The sequence below is a fragment of the Capsicum annuum genome, chromosome 7 (genome assembly GCF_002878395.1).
Source record: "Capsicum annuum cultivar UCD-10X-F1 chromosome 7, UCD10Xv1.1, whole genome shotgun sequence".
Classification (NCBI taxonomy): domain Eukaryota; kingdom Viridiplantae; phylum Streptophyta; class Magnoliopsida; order Solanales; family Solanaceae; genus Capsicum; species Capsicum annuum.
Window position 1 is genome coordinate 219,856,608 of NC_061117.1, and position 19,383 is coordinate 219,875,990.

The 19,383-nt window shown below is 37.1% G+C and overlaps 3 protein-coding genes across 4 annotated transcripts; 2 read left to right on the forward strand and 1 right to left on the reverse strand.

Annotated features, from left to right (window-relative positions):
• The first annotated feature begins 2,139 nt into the window (after positions 1 to 2,139).
• On the forward strand, positions 2,140 to 8,300 carry LOC107878607 (phosphoenolpyruvate carboxylase). 2 transcript variants are annotated; one of them, XM_016725648.2, is made up of 11 exons: positions 2,140 to 2,338; positions 2,474 to 2,687; positions 3,575 to 3,969; positions 4,133 to 4,217; positions 4,567 to 4,789; positions 5,028 to 5,131; positions 5,239 to 5,326; positions 5,597 to 5,751; positions 6,143 to 7,141; positions 7,254 to 7,640; positions 7,738 to 8,300. In XM_016725648.2, exons 2-11 carry the CDS (start codon positions 2,520 to 2,522, stop codon positions 8,029 to 8,031), a joined length of 2,898 nt encoding a protein of 965 aa, XP_016581134.1. In that variant the 5' UTR covers positions 2,140 to 2,338; positions 2,474 to 2,519; the 3' UTR covers positions 8,032 to 8,300. The 2 variants fall into 2 exon arrangements, with proteins under 2 accessions (XP_016581134.1, XP_016581136.1); XM_016725650.2 differs by having other exon boundaries at positions 2,176 to 2,305.
• Positions 8,301 to 9,362: 1,062 nt separating this feature from the next.
• On the forward strand, positions 9,363 to 15,054 carry LOC107878608 (dol-P-Man:Man(6)GlcNAc(2)-PP-Dol alpha-1,2-mannosyltransferase). Its single transcript, XM_016725651.2, has 10 exons — positions 9,363 to 9,789; positions 11,060 to 11,147; positions 11,228 to 11,387; positions 11,676 to 11,893; positions 12,225 to 12,520; positions 13,163 to 13,277; positions 13,356 to 13,494; positions 14,173 to 14,369; positions 14,480 to 14,569; positions 14,651 to 15,054. Exons 1-10 carry the CDS (start codon positions 9,524 to 9,526, stop codon positions 14,780 to 14,782), a joined length of 1,701 nt encoding a protein of 566 aa, XP_016581137.2. The 5' UTR covers positions 9,363 to 9,523; the 3' UTR covers positions 14,783 to 15,054.
• A 515-nt stretch (positions 15,055 to 15,569) lies between these two features.
• LOC107878609 (UDP-N-acetylglucosamine 1-carboxyvinyltransferase 2) lies at positions 15,570 to 19,383 on the reverse strand (the record flags this gene model as incomplete). The annotated part of the gene is given in 6 exon segments (XM_016725652.2): positions 15,570 to 16,279; positions 16,365 to 16,443; positions 16,815 to 16,986; positions 17,068 to 17,352; positions 17,600 to 17,750; positions 19,006 to 19,383. Coding segments are annotated over 6 exon segments (1,249 nt in total), but the record flags the coding sequence as incomplete, so codon positions are not given.

The following is a 19,383-nucleotide window of genomic DNA, read 5'->3' on the forward strand; positions in this document are numbered from 1 at the left end:
ACACGTCTAAATTTTAAATTCAAACTCACTAAATTTAAATCTAGAATGATCCTATCAAACAAGTGCCCAAAATTTCTTCCCTGCACAACTCAAATTGGCATATTATCCCATGTATAACAATAAGAAAAGAAATGATTTTTAGACTTTCTGTCAGCAATTTCGGACAGTGAAACAAAGGGGTCGTTTGGTTTGAGGGATACAGGATGATTAATTTTAGGTTGGGTTTATCTCATAGTTGATTGAGATAAAATGTATGAATTAACTCATCTCAGTATTAGTTATTTCTAGGTTGTAGTGTCATTTCCTGTATGAATAACTCATCTCAGGATTAGTTATTTCGAAATTATAGTATCATTTTTATTTTTTATTAATGATAAAATAATTAATCTCGAGATAACTTATTTCTTAATCAAACGACTCGATTTAACCATCCTGGTGTGAAACCAGCCATATAATTGCATTAACTCAATTCAACATGTCATAAAAATGCTAATTTCTTCCCGTTATTTTTCCTTCTGCTTGTAGTAATGCATTGTTTTTTCGAAGATCTATCAAAGATGATTTTGTTTATAAAAATAGAAACAGAAAAGGTGCAAATATACCCCTAAACTTTGATAAATGGTACATATATACCCTCCGTCATACTTTCGGTACAAATATACCCTCCTAACTAACGGCATGCCACGTGTCACGATCCTAACTATTTACCCATTTTTATACGGAAAGAGTACAAATATATCCCTGAACTTTGATAAATAGTACATATATACCCTCCGTCATACTTTGAGTACAAATATACCCCTATCGTTAATGATTTGGTACATATAGGCCCTCCTAACTAACGGCGTGTCACGTGTCATGATCCTAGCCATTTACCCATTTTTATTTATTTTACCCTCAAATAATTAATCCACTCTAATTAAAAGTCCACTACCCGACCCATTACATTCCAACCCGACCCGATCTAAATTGAAGCTTCTGAGAAACGCGTTTATGCCAAAAGCTTCTGAGACTCAGAATTGAATGAAGGATTGATGCAAAAGGCAGCGACGAACCAGATCTGAAGGCATTTTAACCCTACAAACGCGTCTCTTACCACTAAACCGATATTCCTAACAAATTTCGATCATCCTTTGCATAAAATCATCCGCATTTTCCTCCTGATGCAACGGACATTCTACATATTTCGATTAGAATCTTGAAGTTCAATTACACCTGAAATCTTTGGCATATACTCTCTCACAAAGTCAACTAATATAATCTGCAGATTGTGATGAGTTTTGAAGTATGCATCAAGAAGAATGAAAGATTAATATGCATGAGTATGAATATATTGACATACAGAATAGTTTATAGAGGAAAAAAATCGACACATTCGATTTAATATCACCAGAATCTTATTCCTTACTACGTTATAACCTCCAAGAGTCATCATGAAGTAAGAATTTTCTCGCGTAAATATTTTGGCAGCATTAGTTGCCTTGTTTGCTTCTGCAGCTCTTAGAAACTTTAGGCGTACACGCGTGAAGCTTCAGTTTGGATCGGGTCGGATAATAAATTTTTAATTAGGATGGATTAATTATTTGGGAATAAAATAAATAAAAATGGATAAATTGCTAGGATCGCGACACGTGGCACGCCGTTAATGAGAAGGTATATATGTACCAAATCATTAACGGAGGGAATATATTTGTACGTAAAGTATAACGGATGGTATATATGTACAATTTATCAAAGTTCGAGGGTATATTTGTACCTTTTTCGTAAATAAAAATGGATAAATTACTAGGATCGCGACACGTGGCACGCCGTTAATGAGAAGGGTATATATGTACCAAATCATTAATGGCGGGGATATATTTGTACCTAAAGTATAACGAAAGGTATATTTATATCATTTATCAAAGTTTAAGGGTATATTTATAACTTTTCTGAAATAGAAATAAGACCTACGTATATATTAATTTTATATTCCACTTACAAAGTTAAGGTGTCACAAAATGCCACTTTTAGTTTTGCTTTTGCGGTGACGTATTGTTATGTCGTCGGTCTATTAAAAATAATTTTTTTAACTCATAAAAATAAGTATAAGGTCTGCATCTATATTAATTTCAGAGATCATTTATAGAGTTATACATTGGTATATTATTATATTATTAAGAGCAACGTGTCACAAAAATTACATTGGAAAAATAAGTGTGTCTATATATAGCTAACTAGTTCCATCACTTTAGATCGCATCTCCCTCAACCAAACAAATAGAAAAAAAAATAGAAAAAAAATATTTGATTTTATCAAGATTCAGGTATTCTGTATTCTGAATTATATCAAGATTCAGGTGCCCCATAATTTATGTTACTCTTTGTTTTTTTTTTCTGTTATATGGGGTCATGATCAAGATACTATGGCCCTATTGATCTATATTACGTAATATTTATGATGATGATGATGTTATGTCCCTTTTTTTTTGCAGGATCTTGATTTTGTAATTTGACTATAAATAGGTTGATAAGGTGATCATGGCAAATAGAAATTTGGAAAAAATGGCATCAATAGATGCCCAGTTAAGGCTATTGGTACCTGCTAAGGTGCCTGAAGATGACAAGCTTGTTGAATATGATGCTTTGCTTTTGGATAGGTTCCTTGACATTCTTGAAGTTTTGCATGGAGAGGGTATCAAAGAAATTGTATGCATATGCATTTTTTAAAATCATTTTTTTTTTTTTGGAGTTATTTTTGTGATTTTGAAGAATTGTGTTTAGTTAAAGATTTGATTTTTATGTGTGTTGTAGTACTATACTGTGTGTCTTAGTTGAACATACTGTGTGTTCAATAGTGGTAAGCTTATAAATTAGGCCTAGTAGAGTGGTGTTGTGAACCTGAGGTCTTACGTTCAAATCCCAACAAAGACAAAAGAACACTAGGTGATCTTCCCATCAGTCTTGGTGGACAGAGTAGGTGATCTTCCCATCAGTCTTGATGGACAGAGTTATCTGATAATGATAATGTTGTTGCTGGGAGGTAGATTTAGTCGAGGTGAGTGAAAGCTGGCCGGATACCAAGGTTATCAAAAACAATAATAAATAACAATAATAGCAAGCTTATAAGTTACTTATTCAGATAGTAATTGTTATTTCTCTCCCTTTTGAAAGAATCATAAAGTATGATTTGTTTTGAGTATTCTGAGATACTAGAGGATTAGAAGTTCACTAACTGTAGCTTGAGTTAATAGTTACATTGAGATATACTAAGAAAAATGGTCAGGTTTTGTAGTTGATTTTCGTAGTGTTGTCAAAGGTACCGTGAAGCGAGGCGCTAAACATGTTGAGCATTTTGCCTGGCTTAACGGGCGCTTCAGTGTCATCATCAAGGCTCTAAGGCATAGTTTTCTTTGCCAATGAGCCTAATCTTATTTCCTTGTTCATATATTTGATATTCATACTTATAATTATTAGTTTTGTAGTGCACATACGTATTTGTATTTTTTGTCCATATGTGTTGAAAGCCCCAGCAGACTAGAGTTGTTCACGCTTTTTGCATTTGATAATGCTGGATTTTATGGATATGTTTTTAGGTCCACGAATGTCATGAGCTTTCTGCTGAATACGAAAACAAGCATGATAAGAGAAAGCTGGATGAGCTTGGCCGTGTGTTGACAAGATTGGATCCAGGGGATTCGATTGTTGTTGCTAAATCTATCTCTCACATGCTTAACTTGGCCAACTTGGCTGAGGAGGTTCAGATCGCCGATCGTCCGAGGCAAAAGTCGAAAAAGGCTGGAGACTTTTTAGATGAGAACAATGCGATAACTGAATCCAGCATTGAAGAAACTCTCAAGAGACTTGTAGTGGACTTGAAGAAGTCCCCTCAAGAAGTTTTTGATGCTCTGAAGAATCAGACAGTGGATTTGGTCTTTACTGCTCATCCGACTCAATCTATCCGGAGATCTTTGCTTCAGAAGCATGGAAGGTCTGGTCTTAAATTTTACAGTTCAGAAATTCTGCATCTTTTGTTGCACGTATTTTGTTTAGTTATTATTTGTATCATAATTAGTTATGAACAATGAAAGTCTTCTTTTTCCGGTTTTGTTCAGTCGTTTTACTACTTTAGTGCTGACTTTTGTACTGTTTAGGATCCGCAATTGCTTGGCTCAGTATTATGCTAAAGAAGTTACACCTGACGATAAAGAGGAACTTGATGAAGCTTTACAGAGGGAGGTAAATATCGACATGCACTTTCTGGCTGCATGTGATATGCCTTGACTGAAATTATGTCGCATCTTCAAATTTCGATGTTTTTCTTTAGACTGTTCAGCTCTTATGGCAAATATACGGGTGCTTCAATCTCCTATCAAGTTTTGTTGACATACTATGTGACATGAATCCAATAAAGTTGGAAGTTGAAGCACTGCTGAATTTTTTTCTTTCTCACACTTTACAAGTGACACTCGAGAAAAAATTATATGAGATTCAAGTGTCGAACTTTAACTTTCTGTGAATTATAATGTTTCTATAAAACGGACATGTTTTGTCTTCTCACAATGCACCCTGCTTACCACTTCTGCAGATTCAAGCTGCTTTCCGCACTGATGAAATCAGGAGAGCTCCTCCAACACCACAAGACGAAATGAGAGCTGGAATGAGCTACTTCCATGAAACAATTTGGAATGGTGTTCCAAAGTTTCTGCGTCGTGTAGACACAGCTCTTAAAAACATTGGGATTAGTGAACGAGTTCCTTATAATGCTCCTCTTATTCAGTTCTCATCTTGGATGGGTGGCGACCGCGATGGTACATTTCTTCTCCTTTAACAATGTTGTTTTCAGCAACTTAGTTGGCAGTAGTTAGCATAAAACCTTTGATGTTTGAATCGTGATACATTTGAAGGGCATTGGATGGAAGCAAAGCTCTCTAAGATCTTTTCTTGAGATATCTTCTAAGATGTTGCTATGTAGATTTTCTTGATAGAAGATCATGTAAATACGTCTTTTTCATCAGTCACTCAGGATATGACTGGGACTAAATGCAGGTAATCCAAGAGTGACTCCAGAAGTCACTAGAGATGTTTGCTTATTGGCTCGAATGATGGCAGCTAATTTGTACTATTCTCAGATAGATGATCTAATGTTTGAGGTAATTTACAACACTTGTATAATCTTCTGACTTCTCCTTTTGGTCGTCTATTTTGAAAGTTGCCATCATTTTACACCCTAGGTGATCTAACTAGAACGTTGTTTCAGTTATCTATGTGGCGTTGCAATGATGAGCTTCGCGTTCGGGCAGATGAACTGCACAGATCATTAAAGAGGGATGAAAAACACTACATAGGTAACTAGAATGAATGCATATTAAAATAACTTGCTACTTCCATCTAAATTTGATAGCAGTGCTCGGAGTACTGATTTAAGGTAACCTTTTGCATGTTCTCCATTTCAAGTGAGAAAAAGGCGGTGTTGTCTATGATTGTAAAAAGAAAAGAAGTAATTTCAGCGTCTGGTGCTTTAATCAGTCTTCAGAAGCTGCATGAATTTTTCTTTCTACCTCTCCTGAACAGAGCAATTGTATAACTCTTGACCTTCAGAATTTCTTTTGATGTAGAATTCTGGAAACAAGTTCCACCAAGTGAACCGTATCGTGTAATTATTGGTGATGTGAGAGATAAGCTATATCATACACGTGAGCGTACTCGCCAACTTTTATCCAATGGGTTCTCTGAAATTCCGGAGGAGGCAACGTATACTAATATTGCGCAGGTGTGCAACACTTCATTGCTATTAGTATGTTTTGATAACCGAGAAATCTCCAAGGGCCAGTAGGCTCACGGTTTTCTTTGGATAATGAGTTCACCCCTCTACTCTTGTGCAACACTTCATTATTTTGTTATCTTTCTTCTTCTTTGTTTCCCATGCCCCATTTGTAAATTTGGAGCATCTACAATTAGGCAGTATTGTTATTTTTTGATCAACTTGACATGTTATTCCTGATAAATGGACTAGAGAAATGAATCTTTCACGTCTCATTGTTGTTGTGTAAGCATTGGCATGCACATTTGTGTTCTGTCATAATTGTATGCATCTCCATTTTCTGCCCCACAAACTTATCTTTAATAAATAAGTTACTAAACCGGTTGCACATTTTCTGTAGTTCTTGGAACCTCTTGAGCTCTGCTACAGATCTCTTTGTGCTTGTGGGGATCGACCAATTGCTGATGGAAGCCTTCTGGATTTTCTACGACAAGTTTCCACCTTTGGACTCTCACTTGTGAGACTTGACATAAGGCAAGAGTCAGATCGCCACACTGATGTCCTTGATGCCATTACCCAGCACTTGGAAATTGGTTCATATCGAGAGTGGTCTGAGGAACGTAGACAGGAGTGGCTTCTGTCTGAACTCAGTGGCAAGCGACCTCTATTTGGACCCGATATTCCGAAAACTGAAGAAATTGCTGAGGTTTTGGATACATTCCATGTCATGTCAGAACTTCCATCTGACTGCTTCGGAGCGTACATCATCTCAATGGCCACTGCACCATCTGATGTGCTAGCTGTTGAGCTTCTTCAGCGTGAATGCCGCGTGAGGCAACCCTTACGGGTAGTTCCACTTTTTGAGAAATTGGATGATCTGGTGGCTGCTCCTGCTGCTGTTGCACGTCTCTTTTCTATTGAGTGGTACAAAAACCGCATTAAAGGGAAGCAAGAGGTCATGATTGGTTACTCAGACTCTGGCAAGGATGCTGGTCGGCTATCAGCAGCATGGCAGCTATATAAGGCCCAAGAGGAGCTTATAAAAGTTGCCAAAAAATATGGTGTGAAGCTAACTATGTTCCATGGTAGAGGTGGTACAGTTGGAAGAGGAGGTGGTCCCAGCCATCTTGCTATATTATCTCAGCCACCTGATACAATTCAGGGATCTCTCCGTGTAACAGTTCAAGGTGAGGTCATTGAGCAATCATTTGGGGAGGATAACTTGTGTTTTAGGACGCTCCAGCGTTTCACTTCTGCCACCCTAGAACATGGAATGAATCCACCTTTCTCCCCAAAGCCAGAATGGCGTGCACTTATGGATGAAATTGCTGTCGTTGCTACAGAGAAGTATAGGTCAATAGTATTCAAGGAACCCCGATTCGTTGAGTACTTCCGCCTGGTCAGTGTGCTAGGAAAATGCATTACATTTGTTCTCAAAAAATAGATGTTACCAAAGGATAACAAATATTTCTGTGACGTTAAGTTATTTTTTCTTTGGATCTCTATTGCAGGCAACACCTGAACTGGAATATGGTCGAATGAACATTGGCAGCCGTCCATCAAAGCGTAAACCAAGTGGAGGCATAGAATCACTTAGAGCTATTCCATGGATCTTCGCATGGACCCAGACTCGGTTTCATCTGCCAGTTTGGCTTGGCTTTGGGGCAGCATTTAAATATGCAACTGACAAGGATAAAAAAAACCTCCACATGCTACAGGAAATGTACAACAAATGGCCATTCTTTCGAGTCACTGCTGATTTGGTTGAGATGGTGTTTGCCAAGGGAGACCCCGGCATTGCTGCTTTATACGATGAGCTTCTTGTATCTGAGGATTTGTGGTCCTTTGGTGAGCTTTTGAGGTCCAATTATGAAGAGACAAAGACCCTCCTCCTTCAGGTAAAATTTTATGACTAAGTTCTTGCATTTGGCAAACAACATTACTCGTCATGTTTGATCGCATGACAACTGTGCTCTCTATGTTGCTTTTGTATAGATTGCTGGACACAAGGATCTTCTAGAGGGAGACCCCTACTTAAAACAACGACTCAGGTTGCGCGATTCCTATATCACTACATTAAATGTGTTACAAGCTTACACACTCAAACGAATTCGTGATCCAACCTACTGTGTCACTCCAAGGCCTCATATGACCAAGGAATTCATGGAAACGAAGCCTGCTGCTGAACTCGTGAACCTGAATCCACGAAGTGAATATGCCCCCGGCTTGGAAGACACACTCATCTTAACGATGAAGGGTATTGCTGCTGGAATGCAAAATACTGGTTAAATCTCTTGTGTTTTTATGTTTTAATGGTTTGTACTTAAAAAGCATTACCCTCCTATGTTTTGAGATGGTAAATTATTTGCCCATCCTAAAGTATAGAGATTATAAGAATCATATATCCCCAAAGTTCATTTTGTTTCCAGCTTTACTAGTTTAGGAACCCCATGTAATGGGTGAATAATTAATTCCCTCTTGTTTAACTAGCTTCTTGAATAAAAACTATGCTGTAGAAGAGTACTCGTATTTTTTTTAATGCTTTGCAATTAGTCTCAGTTCCAAACCTTTCAGTTTAGCACCTTATGCTTTGCAATGGGTCTAGGTTACCTGAATTTTTACAACAAGATCTTAGTCCTAAACAAGCTGGATCGACTGTATATGAATCGCCATTGCAACTAATTTCATTATCATGAATTATTTTTTAACGAAATAAAATCCTCTCACTGTTTTGAGGGTTCGTTTTATCATTTTAGCATATTGCTAATGTAGACATCAATTTCATATTTTTTTCATGCATAAAATTATATACAAATTTCTGCATGCATAAAATTATGTATAAATTTCCACATTATTATTTATGAGGGAAAAAAAGAGCAACCAGATGATTTATAAGGTATTAATTAGTGATATGGTGAGATTAGATCTCCTAAACTCCCAACTAAATAATATAGTATTTTATACGCTGATGTTGTTCTAAAATACTCAGTTTTAACAAACTTAACCAAAACCATCCAAAAATATATTTTAGTGTCCCTCCGTCCATCTTTACTTATTCATCATTTACTTGGCACACCTTCTAAGAAAGTAATAGGAGTAATAAATAGCGGTAATTTTTTTTATATCATTCTTCCCTTGATTATAATAAATTTAATATTTTGAAAAATGCATCGAGTAATGATTATAGTCAATAACTAAGAGTAAAATGAACACAAATAAATAAATTACGCATTAATTTTTTAAATTAGACAAATATTATCAGGTACTTGTTTTTAAAAAATAACATGGACAAATAAAAGTAGGCGGATGAAGTATGAGTTTAAACCTACTTCTAAACATAAGGGACCATATTTATCATTTTCTCCAACTTTCAGCTCAAATATGAGCTTAATTCCTATTTGGCCATGAAAATAACAATTTTTTGGAATTGAAATTCGAGTTAGAGTTGAAGTTAAAGTTGATCATAAATATTAATTGGAGTTATTTTTAAAATTATGTGAGAAAAATAAGAGTAAAAAAATAAAAACATCATCTTTTCAAAAATAATTTTAGTAAAATAAATATTTTTTAAGATCAAACGTTATTATTATTTTTTTTAAAAAAAGAAGTAAAATAATTAAAAGGCGTAAACTTTCAGAAGAAGTAAAGGATCTCTCAGAACCGGATTTCCGCACACCGGCTCAACCCAACCGGAAAAATCCTTCAAAAAAAAACCCGCTCAACCAAATATAGAAAGAAGAAAATACAGAAACTTCTAGAACCTAAACAGTGAAAAATAGCTATGGCGACGAGGCAGAGACGAGCTTGGCCGTCGGATCCACCAGCTCCGACGTCATCTACGGCGTACACAAAGTTAGATAAGCCGGAGAGATCGGACGGTGAAGATGATAGAGGATTAGGTTGGCTTCTACCGTTGATTTGTTTAGGGATGCTAAGGCATATGAGCGCTACGTCAAATATAATTCATGATTGTGATGAAGTGTTCAATTATTGGGAGCCTCTTCATTACTTGCTTTACAAGTCTGGTTTTCAAACTTGGGAATACAGGTGAAAATGTTTAATTACTATATATATATGCTATACAATTATTTGTATTAGCTATATTTTGTATTGGAATGTTTGTTTTAGCCAATGTGCTAAGTTTTAATTTCAAAAATGATCGTCTTTTTGGGTTCCATTAGACAAAGTTGATGCAGTATTAAGTTATAGTCCCCGGTTTCAATTTGTTTGTCTGGTTTTAAATTGACACGATGTCTAAGAAAGTAAAAGAAAAAGCTTTTTTTTTTGTAACCGTGGTTTTCGGTTAGCTTGTGCGCACCTCGACTAATTCCATGGGATATTAGGTAACACTGTCCACTAAGGCTGCTTGTGTGCACCTCAACTAATTCCACGAGATATCAGGTAACATTGTCCACTAAGGTTGTTTGTGTGCACCTCAACTAATTCCACGGGATATTAGGTAATAGTGTCCAGTGTCTGCACCTCGACTAATTCCACGGGATATTAGGCAATACTGTCCACCGAGGTTGCTTGTGTGCACTTCGACTAATTCCACGGATATCGAGTAACACTGTCCATCGAGGCTAGAACAAATGAGAAGAAATCACCTGTTGTTTTGTCTTTGCTTGAAATTGAATCTGAGACCTTATGGTGCTCATCCCGCGTCATTGACCACCAGGTCACACCCTTGGGTGCAAACTGAAGGGTCCTATAATCTTGTAGTCTTAAATATGTCACGTGGAAAGTTGAAATTATGGAGTTGTCAGGAAAAGAAAAAGACATTCCTTTGAAATGGACTAAAAAGGAAAGTAAGACAAGCAAATTATATCTAAGGAGTACTAATCTCTATTGCCAGGTTAAAAATCTTTTGTGATATCGAAATATGTAGGCATCCTGTAGTTTACTTACAGTTTCATCCTTTAGTCATGACTGGACATATATTTTGAGATTGGAAACAAATGATTCATATAGAGGATACCCAGCTAGTTGAGGCTCATGTTTAGTCATTGTTGTTGCATATACATTAGGCCCGTATTTGACAAGGGTCCTCTTATTTGGTTAGAGACTTGTGTGCCGGTGTGGGGGCATGTATGTGATTTAGAGAACCCATTGTTTGCCTTAATAATGAATTACTGGTAGTATAGTAATTTAGGGCCAAATAAGGAAGAATGGTTACTACACCATCTTACAGCTGACCCCAAGTTTGTTTGGCATTGAAGCAAAGTTGATTGGTTATGATATTAGTATGATTCCTTTTAGTAACAAGAGTGCACTTTTTATGATAGTACTTTACAAAGTTGATTTCATGTGTTTGCAGTGCGCAATTTGGCTTGCGGTCATATCTGTATATCCTGCTTCACAAATTAGTAGGTCAGCCTGCTTCGTGGTGGTTTGGAGAGGAAAAGGTGAGATTGTTTTGGTTCCCAGAGATATTCTCATTGTTACTCATTTTGTTTATTCATTTCTCCATTTTTCAACATGTCAGGTGAGAGTATTTTATGCCGTGAGAATTTTTCTTGCGGTGCTGTCTGTCATCAGCGATGCTGCTCTAGTTGTAGCCCTTTCCCGGAAGTATGGAAAGCGTCTTGCATCGTATACACTCGCAATGCTATGCTTAGCAAGTGGTTGTTTCTTTGCTAGCACAAGTATGTTTTTTTTAACTAAACTATATTAGGTTTTTCCTTTTTGGTGCTAAACAATTAATTAAGCACAAGCATGTTACTCTCATTAGACCATATTTGAGGGTTTTTTTACTGGTAGTAAACAATGAATGATTTTTAAATTTCAGCTGTTTTTCTCTGTGCATTCATACTATGATCTAGATATGCACTGGTAACTCCTTAATGTTGGTTGTCAACACCCTTGGTCTTGTTCACAAGTTGCAACCACATGTACCCTGTAATACTAATGCCTATTACATGTCCTCTACACAGGTTTCCTTCCAAGTTCATTCTCAATGTATGCCATGTCTCTTTCTTCAGCACTGTTTCTCTTTGATAAGCCCGCCATGGCAGTTTCCGTTGCTGCCACTGGAGTGATTCTGGGCTGGCCATTTTCGGTCCTTGCTTTTCTTCCACTTACAATTTACTCACTGGTTAAGAGCTTCAAATCTGTATTTCTTACAGGTGTTGTCACTTCTATCATCCTTATGGTAAGTTTGATCATATTAAGTCTCCTGTCAGGTTTGAGTTTTCGTGTTTCAAGCTTAAAATTTTGGGAAGTTTCCTCTAAAGGGAATCAAAACTATTGAATTTCCAATATATGGATTTATTCATACTTGCAGTAATGCACAAAGATCATCAACCAAATGTTCATGTTACTAAAATACAATATAAGTCTGTCTTCCTTAATTGAAATTTCAAATTCCACTTAACCTATTAGCTGATTTTACCCGTTTTAATACTGCTTCCATGCTTTTTTCCTTCCCTGGAACACCTATTCCTGCTGCCTGATTACTCGACTTCTTGTACACATTGTTCTAGGTACTCTCAGTTCTTGTTGACTACAGCTACTACAAGAGATGGACATCCTCTGTTATCAACTTGCTGGTGTACAATGTTTTAGGAGGTGGTGAAAGTCATCTCTATGGTACTGAAGGACCATCTTTTTATTTGAGGAACGGCTTTAACAATTTCAACTTCTGTTTTGTGCTTGCTCTACTGTTCTTAGCAATACTGCCTTTTGCTAAGAAGAAGTATGTTCCTGAGTTGTTGATTGTTGTTTCACCTGTCTATCTCTGGATTTTCTTTATGTCCTTGCAGCCACACAAAGAAGAAAGGTTAGTCCTCTTGAATTTTTCTTCTTGTGACGACAATTTATAAATGTATCAATGTCTATATGAGCTTTATGTGCCTCTGAAGATATAACACAAGAGTAAATAAGTATGTTTTCTGAATAAGGTAAAGTAACGTAGTAATACGTAATTAAAAATAAGACTCAAATTATTATGCCAAAACTCCTAATTTTCTGGTTCAGCCCAAAAAAACCTTTATAGTGGCTCGTCTAGGACAAATGTGCTAGCTGGGAAGATATTTTTGCTCTACCAAAATCGTCTTTTAGTAAAAGTGAAGCTATATTTGCCTTCTTCAGATTTTTTGTTTTTGCAGTGCTATACTGTAATTCCACCCCATCAGAGATATGTGTCTGTCCTGGTTGCCTGGAATCCACCTATTTAAATTTTGGATTGTTGTTGATATCTGATGCATTTGCCTTTTTTGGCACAAAATGATAATTGCCTGGAAGATTTAGTGATTGCTAAAACAGATTGGATGATGGAGCTCATGGATAAATCTCTGTGTTTTTAATCATCTCTGCAGCCAAGAAACATTAAGCTATCTTTTACTGCATCTGAGATTGAAAGTTGTAAAATGAACTGCAAATAAAATCTGTTGTAGCAACTCATTAATTACTGCCTTTGCAGATTTCTGTACCCAATATATCCTCTTATCTGTGTTGCTGCTTCTGCTGTGATTGAGAGCTTTCCTGATTTGTTCAGGGATAAGTATAATCCCAATGGTACATCCGTTCTAGTTATGGTAATTTCCTACGTCCAAAGAGAAATTGGCCAGCTTCAATAACAGTGCCTATAGTTTTCACTTGTTTTGCTTATGCAGATAGCGAAAATTCTCAGACCTATAGTTCTTGGTTTGATTCTTTGTGCCTCCCACGCTCGGACATTTTCACTTATTAATGGTTACTCAGCTCCTATTGAGATTTACAAGCATTTGGACTACCATGATGACGCTGGAGCAGGTGAGGATTAGCCTATTCAATGACATTGTATGTCTACTTGTTAAATTTTCATCTTCAGAACTTTTAATCTTGATGCATGAATTAGTCTTTTTCAGAGGATGACATGTATTTTGTGATCCCGGCATTAAGATACTTATGAGAATAAGAAAATTATATAATTTTTTCTGGAAGTTGTTTTTGTTGTAGTGAGCATTTTATCCAGTAACATTAGCAAATACTGGATAACCAAGCAGGTGAAGCGATTTCTCGTTTAAAAATTGACTTTTTGGAGCCAAAGATGTTCCTTTCAGGCATAGGGTTGAAAGTGAATACCTGATTTAATTTATTTGAACTTAGATGGACTTATTTAAGGAATAAAAAGGTGTTGAGGTCAAGATATGAGAGGTTGATTTGCTGTTGTCGTGTGGTTCTCCATTTACCTGTTAATGCCCTATAACATGAGCATTTGTCAAATGTGAGCAAAAGGTTTCTTCAGGACATCTATATGTGATTTTTCTTTTTTTCCATTTTACAGCTACGACTATGGTTTTGTTTCTCCATTTACTCTGTTCTTGCTAGATGCTGTGCATTTCTGGTGTTTTATTTAGCAAATGAGGCTGCAGCATCCTTTCATTTTCTGAAAGACTTGCATGCAGCATTCGTTTCTCCGGTATATTTTAAACTTCCCCATGTGGTCAGGTTCTGTCCTTTGCGTTGGAAGTGAGTGGCACAGGTTCCCTTCTTCCTTCTTCATTCCTGATTATGTTGGCCAAGTTCGATGGCTGGATGATGGATTCACGGGCCTTCTTCCAATTCCATTCAATTCTAGCTTGGGTGGGACCTCCGCAGCACCATCTTACTTCAATAATAAGAACAAGGCATCAGAGGATCAATTTGTAAGCAGACTCCTATTATTTTTAGCCAGAAACGGCATTCATTTATGTTTGGTGCGCAATATATTCAACTGTAGGATGACACTCAGCTTTGTTTGGTAATAATGTTGCAGCTTAGGGACCCTGAGCAATGCACTTTACTGATAGAGCTACAACTTCAACGGCCTTATCCTACACGAGGAAGTGACATGTCTACATGGGAGGTACTGGCTCATCCTCGTAAGCTAATATCTCTCCCCCTCCCCATACTGCATGTTATTGAATTGTGAGAGTTTTGCCTACAGATTGTTGCAGCACTTCCATATCTGGACAGGGAACTATCTCCTCCAATGTATCGGTCATTCTTTATTCCATACCAATGGCAGCATAAGAATGTCTTTGGCCAGTACAGATTACTTAGAAGAATACAGAAGTGATTGCAGATGTACACGCTGAATTTTTCTGTTGTCCAGCAACTCTCGACTCTCCTGAGTATAGAAATACGCTAATGAACTAATTTACTTTCTGTAGTCTGATACTGCACTTCTGAGGGTAGCCAGTTGCATTTAGTAATTGGGATCAAGTCTTCCATTATATTGGAAGTCAGATTTTGTACTATTTTCTTTGTAGGTGTAGATTACACAGATAGATATGTTTCGACATCTCTTACTGGCATCATTGGCAAAATTTCTGTTGGTTCAATCACCAATCATGTTTTATCTCCTGTTTATAGCAGTGTTGTATCTTCATCTTTTACTGGGTGAAAATGAAATTGTAGAGGGTGAACACACTACAAAACAAACAAGATACAATAGTTTGGAACTGCGTGAGTTGAATTATGATCCATATTTAGTCCCAAATTGATCTAATGAATTTTTTTGTCAACACCCAAAACACTTCGAAGATCAATACGTGAAGCGAATAAATTGATAGGGGATTATGGTTAGGAGTTGGGTGTTAGCAAGCACACAACTATGGACTAGTTGGACGCTCAATAATCAACAATAATCGTTACTCCAAAGATACAGATAGAGAACTCATATTAGAATTACCAAAGATGTGGAATAATTCAAAAGAGGTTGCCAAAGAGAACTAAGTTAAACCCAAAATCCGAACCACATAATCCCGAAGCTTACAAGAGCCTTCATCAATTTAAAGTTCATCAAAAACTAAGCTAAAATGACCGTAAGAGGTACTATTAATAGACAAAATTAAGCTAAATAAACAAATCAGCAAATGAGCCTTGTTTAAAGCGGCAAAATTTGGCCATTATTGCGGTATCTTGCTACTACCACAACATACCTAGTGCAATCTCACAAGTAGGGTCTAGGGAGGGTGGAGTATACCCAAAGCACAGTGATGGAGTCAGTATTTTCACTAGGGGGTTTTGAAGTAAACATACGAACTAGGTGAAGAGGGTTCAACATCTATTAGATATTAACAAAAAGTAATTTTAACTATATATAAATAGTATAATTTTCTGCCGAAGGGGTTCGGATGAACCACCTTGCCCAAAGGTGGCTCCGTCCCTGCCAAACCATACAACAACAATATACCCAGTGTGAAGTGCTATCCTTGGCGTAAAGAGTCTGTTTCCGATAGACCAGTGACTCAAGAAAAACGATTTTATAGAATAATCTCACAATTTCAACATTCCCAGCAACTCTTCAAGCTTGTTCTTTGATCTTCTGAAGCACTCCCATAGCTTGATTTTTACGTGTAAATTCTATAAGTGCTACACCGGAAGTTATCAGGAAGTCGTCCTCGTGACATTGGCACCTAGACCCTGAAGTTTCATTTCCAAACTTTCATAACCTCTATCCACATGGGAGATTCCACTGATGTCAGTAGTCCCTTCAGCAGCCAGACCAGCCAAAACCAAAGACATCCCCCCACGTAAATCAGCCGCGATAACTTGAGAACCATGTAATGGACTAGCAAAAGGTTCAACAATAGTATCAATACGCTATCTCGTTAGTATAGATCATCCAAGAAATCAAGCAAGGACTAGAAACGTACCTTGCATTTCCCTTACCAGAAACAACGGCTTTGCTTCCACAGACCTGAATTTTAGCTCCAAATTTCTGCAGCTCTGTTACTGCATACAAAAGATCAATGAAATCCTTTAAAGAATCGAATACAATTATCTGTGGAAAAGAAAGAAAACAGTTCTATAGGCATTCTGACCAGATATTCTTTCAATTATATGAGATAGAGTTGGGATCGAAATAATTAGGGTGTCATGCGGAAGCTGACTATTGCAAATCTTAGACACTGATAAATCATATGACAAAGAATACTATACTAAAAGTACTACAATATTTAACATGATTTGGCAAGTTACTGATCCCGATCCATAGGATAACTTATAAGGGGATAAATGTCCAACATGAGCTATGAAGGCGACTTGGAAAGAAACTACTGTAGACGAAGAACTAAATGTAGCCAGACGTCATGATTATCACATACCATGGCTCATACGATTTTCAAAGACAGATTCCTCAACGATACTTTCGCCCTTGCATGTTGAAAGCAATGCCATTGTCAGAGGCTGGAGATCTGTTGGAAATCCTGGAAATGGATTTGTTTTGATACTGAATCCCCGCAAATCATCTCCAATTGTCCGAGGTACTGCTGAAATCTGGTCTCATTAACCACAATAATCATAAGAACTCGGCGCACAAAATGGAAGAAAAGCAAGAGATTACCACATTTACTATACCTCTAAAGTGTCATCACTGAGCTGTAATATTTTGCAACCAGCACCTGAAAGCTTGTCTATTAAACAAGTCAAATTGCTGTGGGACACATCTGAAATTGAGATACACGATCGAGTAATTGCAGTAGCCAACATATAGGTGCCGGCTTCAATTCTGTCTGGCATTATGCTATACTCAGAACCACACAACCTTCTCCTTCCAGTAATATAGAGTGTGTCTGTTCCTGCTCCTTCCACAACTGCCCCACAATTTGTTAGAAAGCCAGCAAGGTCAACGATCTCGGGCTCCTATGTTGTACATATCAAAGTACATACAATTGAGGGTTGATCACAAAGATTGTAACAACAACAACAACAACAACATACAAGTGCATTCCTATCACGAGGGGTCTGGGAGGGTAAAGTGTACGCAGTCCATACCACTACCTCAGATGAAGTAGAGAGGTTGTTTCCATATCACAAAGATTGTAGATTTGTAGGATAGGCACTTCAAGTAACTATCATAGAAAGTCGAAAAGATAGAACACTTTCATACTTGAGCTGCATTTGAGATTACGGTCTTTCCCTTTGCCAAACACGCCGCCATCATAAGAGTTTCTGTAGCTCCTACACTGGGGTAGGCAAGTCGGAAGCTTGCACCAGTCAAACCTTTACCATTTGATACATGTGCTTGCACTTTTCCATCCCTATGTGGATTCACAAAGTTTAGTCACTAGTACTTATTTTAAAGAACTCACTGTTAGAACTAATGTTTCAATACGATAAAAGTTTCTTGATTTCCAAAATAAATGAATGTGAATTGGAAAAATTCATTCTTCATTAGTTTCTATGTTTTAGGTTCTTGGAAAATACATTTTTATTTGTAAAATTCATGAACATATTAATAACTAATACTTAATGAAATTTCTTCTCTTTCAAGAACTTTAATGCTATAAACAATGTTTCTTTTCTTTGAATATATTTGAGACACTGATCTAACGGTGAAATCAAAGATTCAAGAATAGAAGATCAACGTTCTTGAATACTAGTTGTTCTATGGCTTAGTTGAATCTCAAAGATAGAATTGTTATCTTAAAAAAAACGTATTGACGAGTCTCTAAGGCCTAAGCCAAACAAGTTTTATTTTGGATTTCTTATACTAGTATCATTCTTGTTCTATCACACTTGCTATCAGTATTGGCTCAACCAAATTGGAGGCAATGGACATAATATCGATCATGTCAAAAAGGTAAAATCCTCATATAGAAATTCCATAGTCCTCAAGGGAATATACAACATTACCCAGTGTATTCTCATAAAGTGGAGTTTGTAGAGGTGGTTTCCGATAGACCCCGGATCAGGACATATAATAGTATAACAATCAAAAAACATAAAAGCACACATAAGACGCTGCTAGATAATAGAGGAAATAAGACACTCACAAGGTACTATTATAAATTATCTATCCAAAATCATAGATATCTCCGAAACACCACGAACAAAAAACTCCAGGCGCAGATACAAACAAAGCAATCTTCAAAGCTATAACGGCCAAACTCTAGTCATCTACACCTTTCTATCATGGCCATATCCTCCATAAGTTGTAACTACTCCATATCATGCCTAATCACCTCCCTCTGATATTTTTTCGACCTACCTTTACTCCGCCCAAAACCATCCATAGTCGGGCCTCTCACACCTCTATACTGAAGCATTTGTGCACCTCCTCATCACATATCCAAACCATCGCAACCTCACTTCCCCCATTTTGTCCTCCACCAAATTAAAGCCACTTCCACCTTCTCTCAAATAATCTCATTTCTAATTCTATCTTTCCTGATAAGTCCATACCTAAACGTGTACTCTCTCTAATGACTTAAACTTTTACCAGATAGTAACAAAATTCAACACCTGCCCCTTTTAATTATGTGAAAAAGAGATAAATTCAGGGAGTTCACCAACCTCAGCTCAACTGTAGCACCAAGAGGACGAAGGCCATGAATATAAATATCAACAGGTCGAGCACCAATGTCACAACCACCAGGCAAACCAACAGTAGCTTCACCATATCGCGCCAATAACGGCCCTATAACAAAGAACCCACCTCTAACTTTCCTAACCTCATTCAAATCAGGCTCTATACACATTACTCCATCTGTATTCACCACAATGTCTTCACCAAAACACGAAACTCGAGCACCCAGAGACTCCAAGATCGAGACCATTGTTCTTGTATCCAACAAACAAGGCACATTCTTCAGCTTAGAAGATCCAGAACAACAAAGGGTTGCTGCAAGAATTGGTAATGCTGAGTTCTTGGAACCACTGATAGTAACATGT

Coding starts and splice junctions, on each gene's coding strand:
- LOC107878607 (XM_016725648.2), top strand. CDS start 2,520: ATGGCAAATAGAAATTTGGAAAAAATGGCATCAATAGATGCCCAGTTA. Junction 2,688..3,574: donor GAGAGGGTATCAAAGAAATT/GTATGCATATGC, acceptor ATATGTTTTTAG/GTCCACGAATGTCATGAGCT. Junction 4,218..4,566: donor ATGAAGCTTTACAGAGGGAG/GTAAATATCGAC, acceptor CCACTTCTGCAG/ATTCAAGCTGCTTTCCGCAC.
- LOC107878608 (XM_016725651.2), top strand. CDS start 9,524: ATGGCGACGAGGCAGAGACGAGCTTGGCCGTCGGATCCACCAGCTCCG. Junction 11,388..11,675: donor TTGTTTCTTTGCTAGCACAA/GTATGTTTTTTT, acceptor TCCTCTACACAG/GTTTCCTTCCAAGTTCATTC. Junction 14,570..14,650: donor GTGACATGTCTACATGGGAG/GTACTGGCTCAT, acceptor TTTTGCCTACAG/ATTGTTGCAGCACTTCCATA.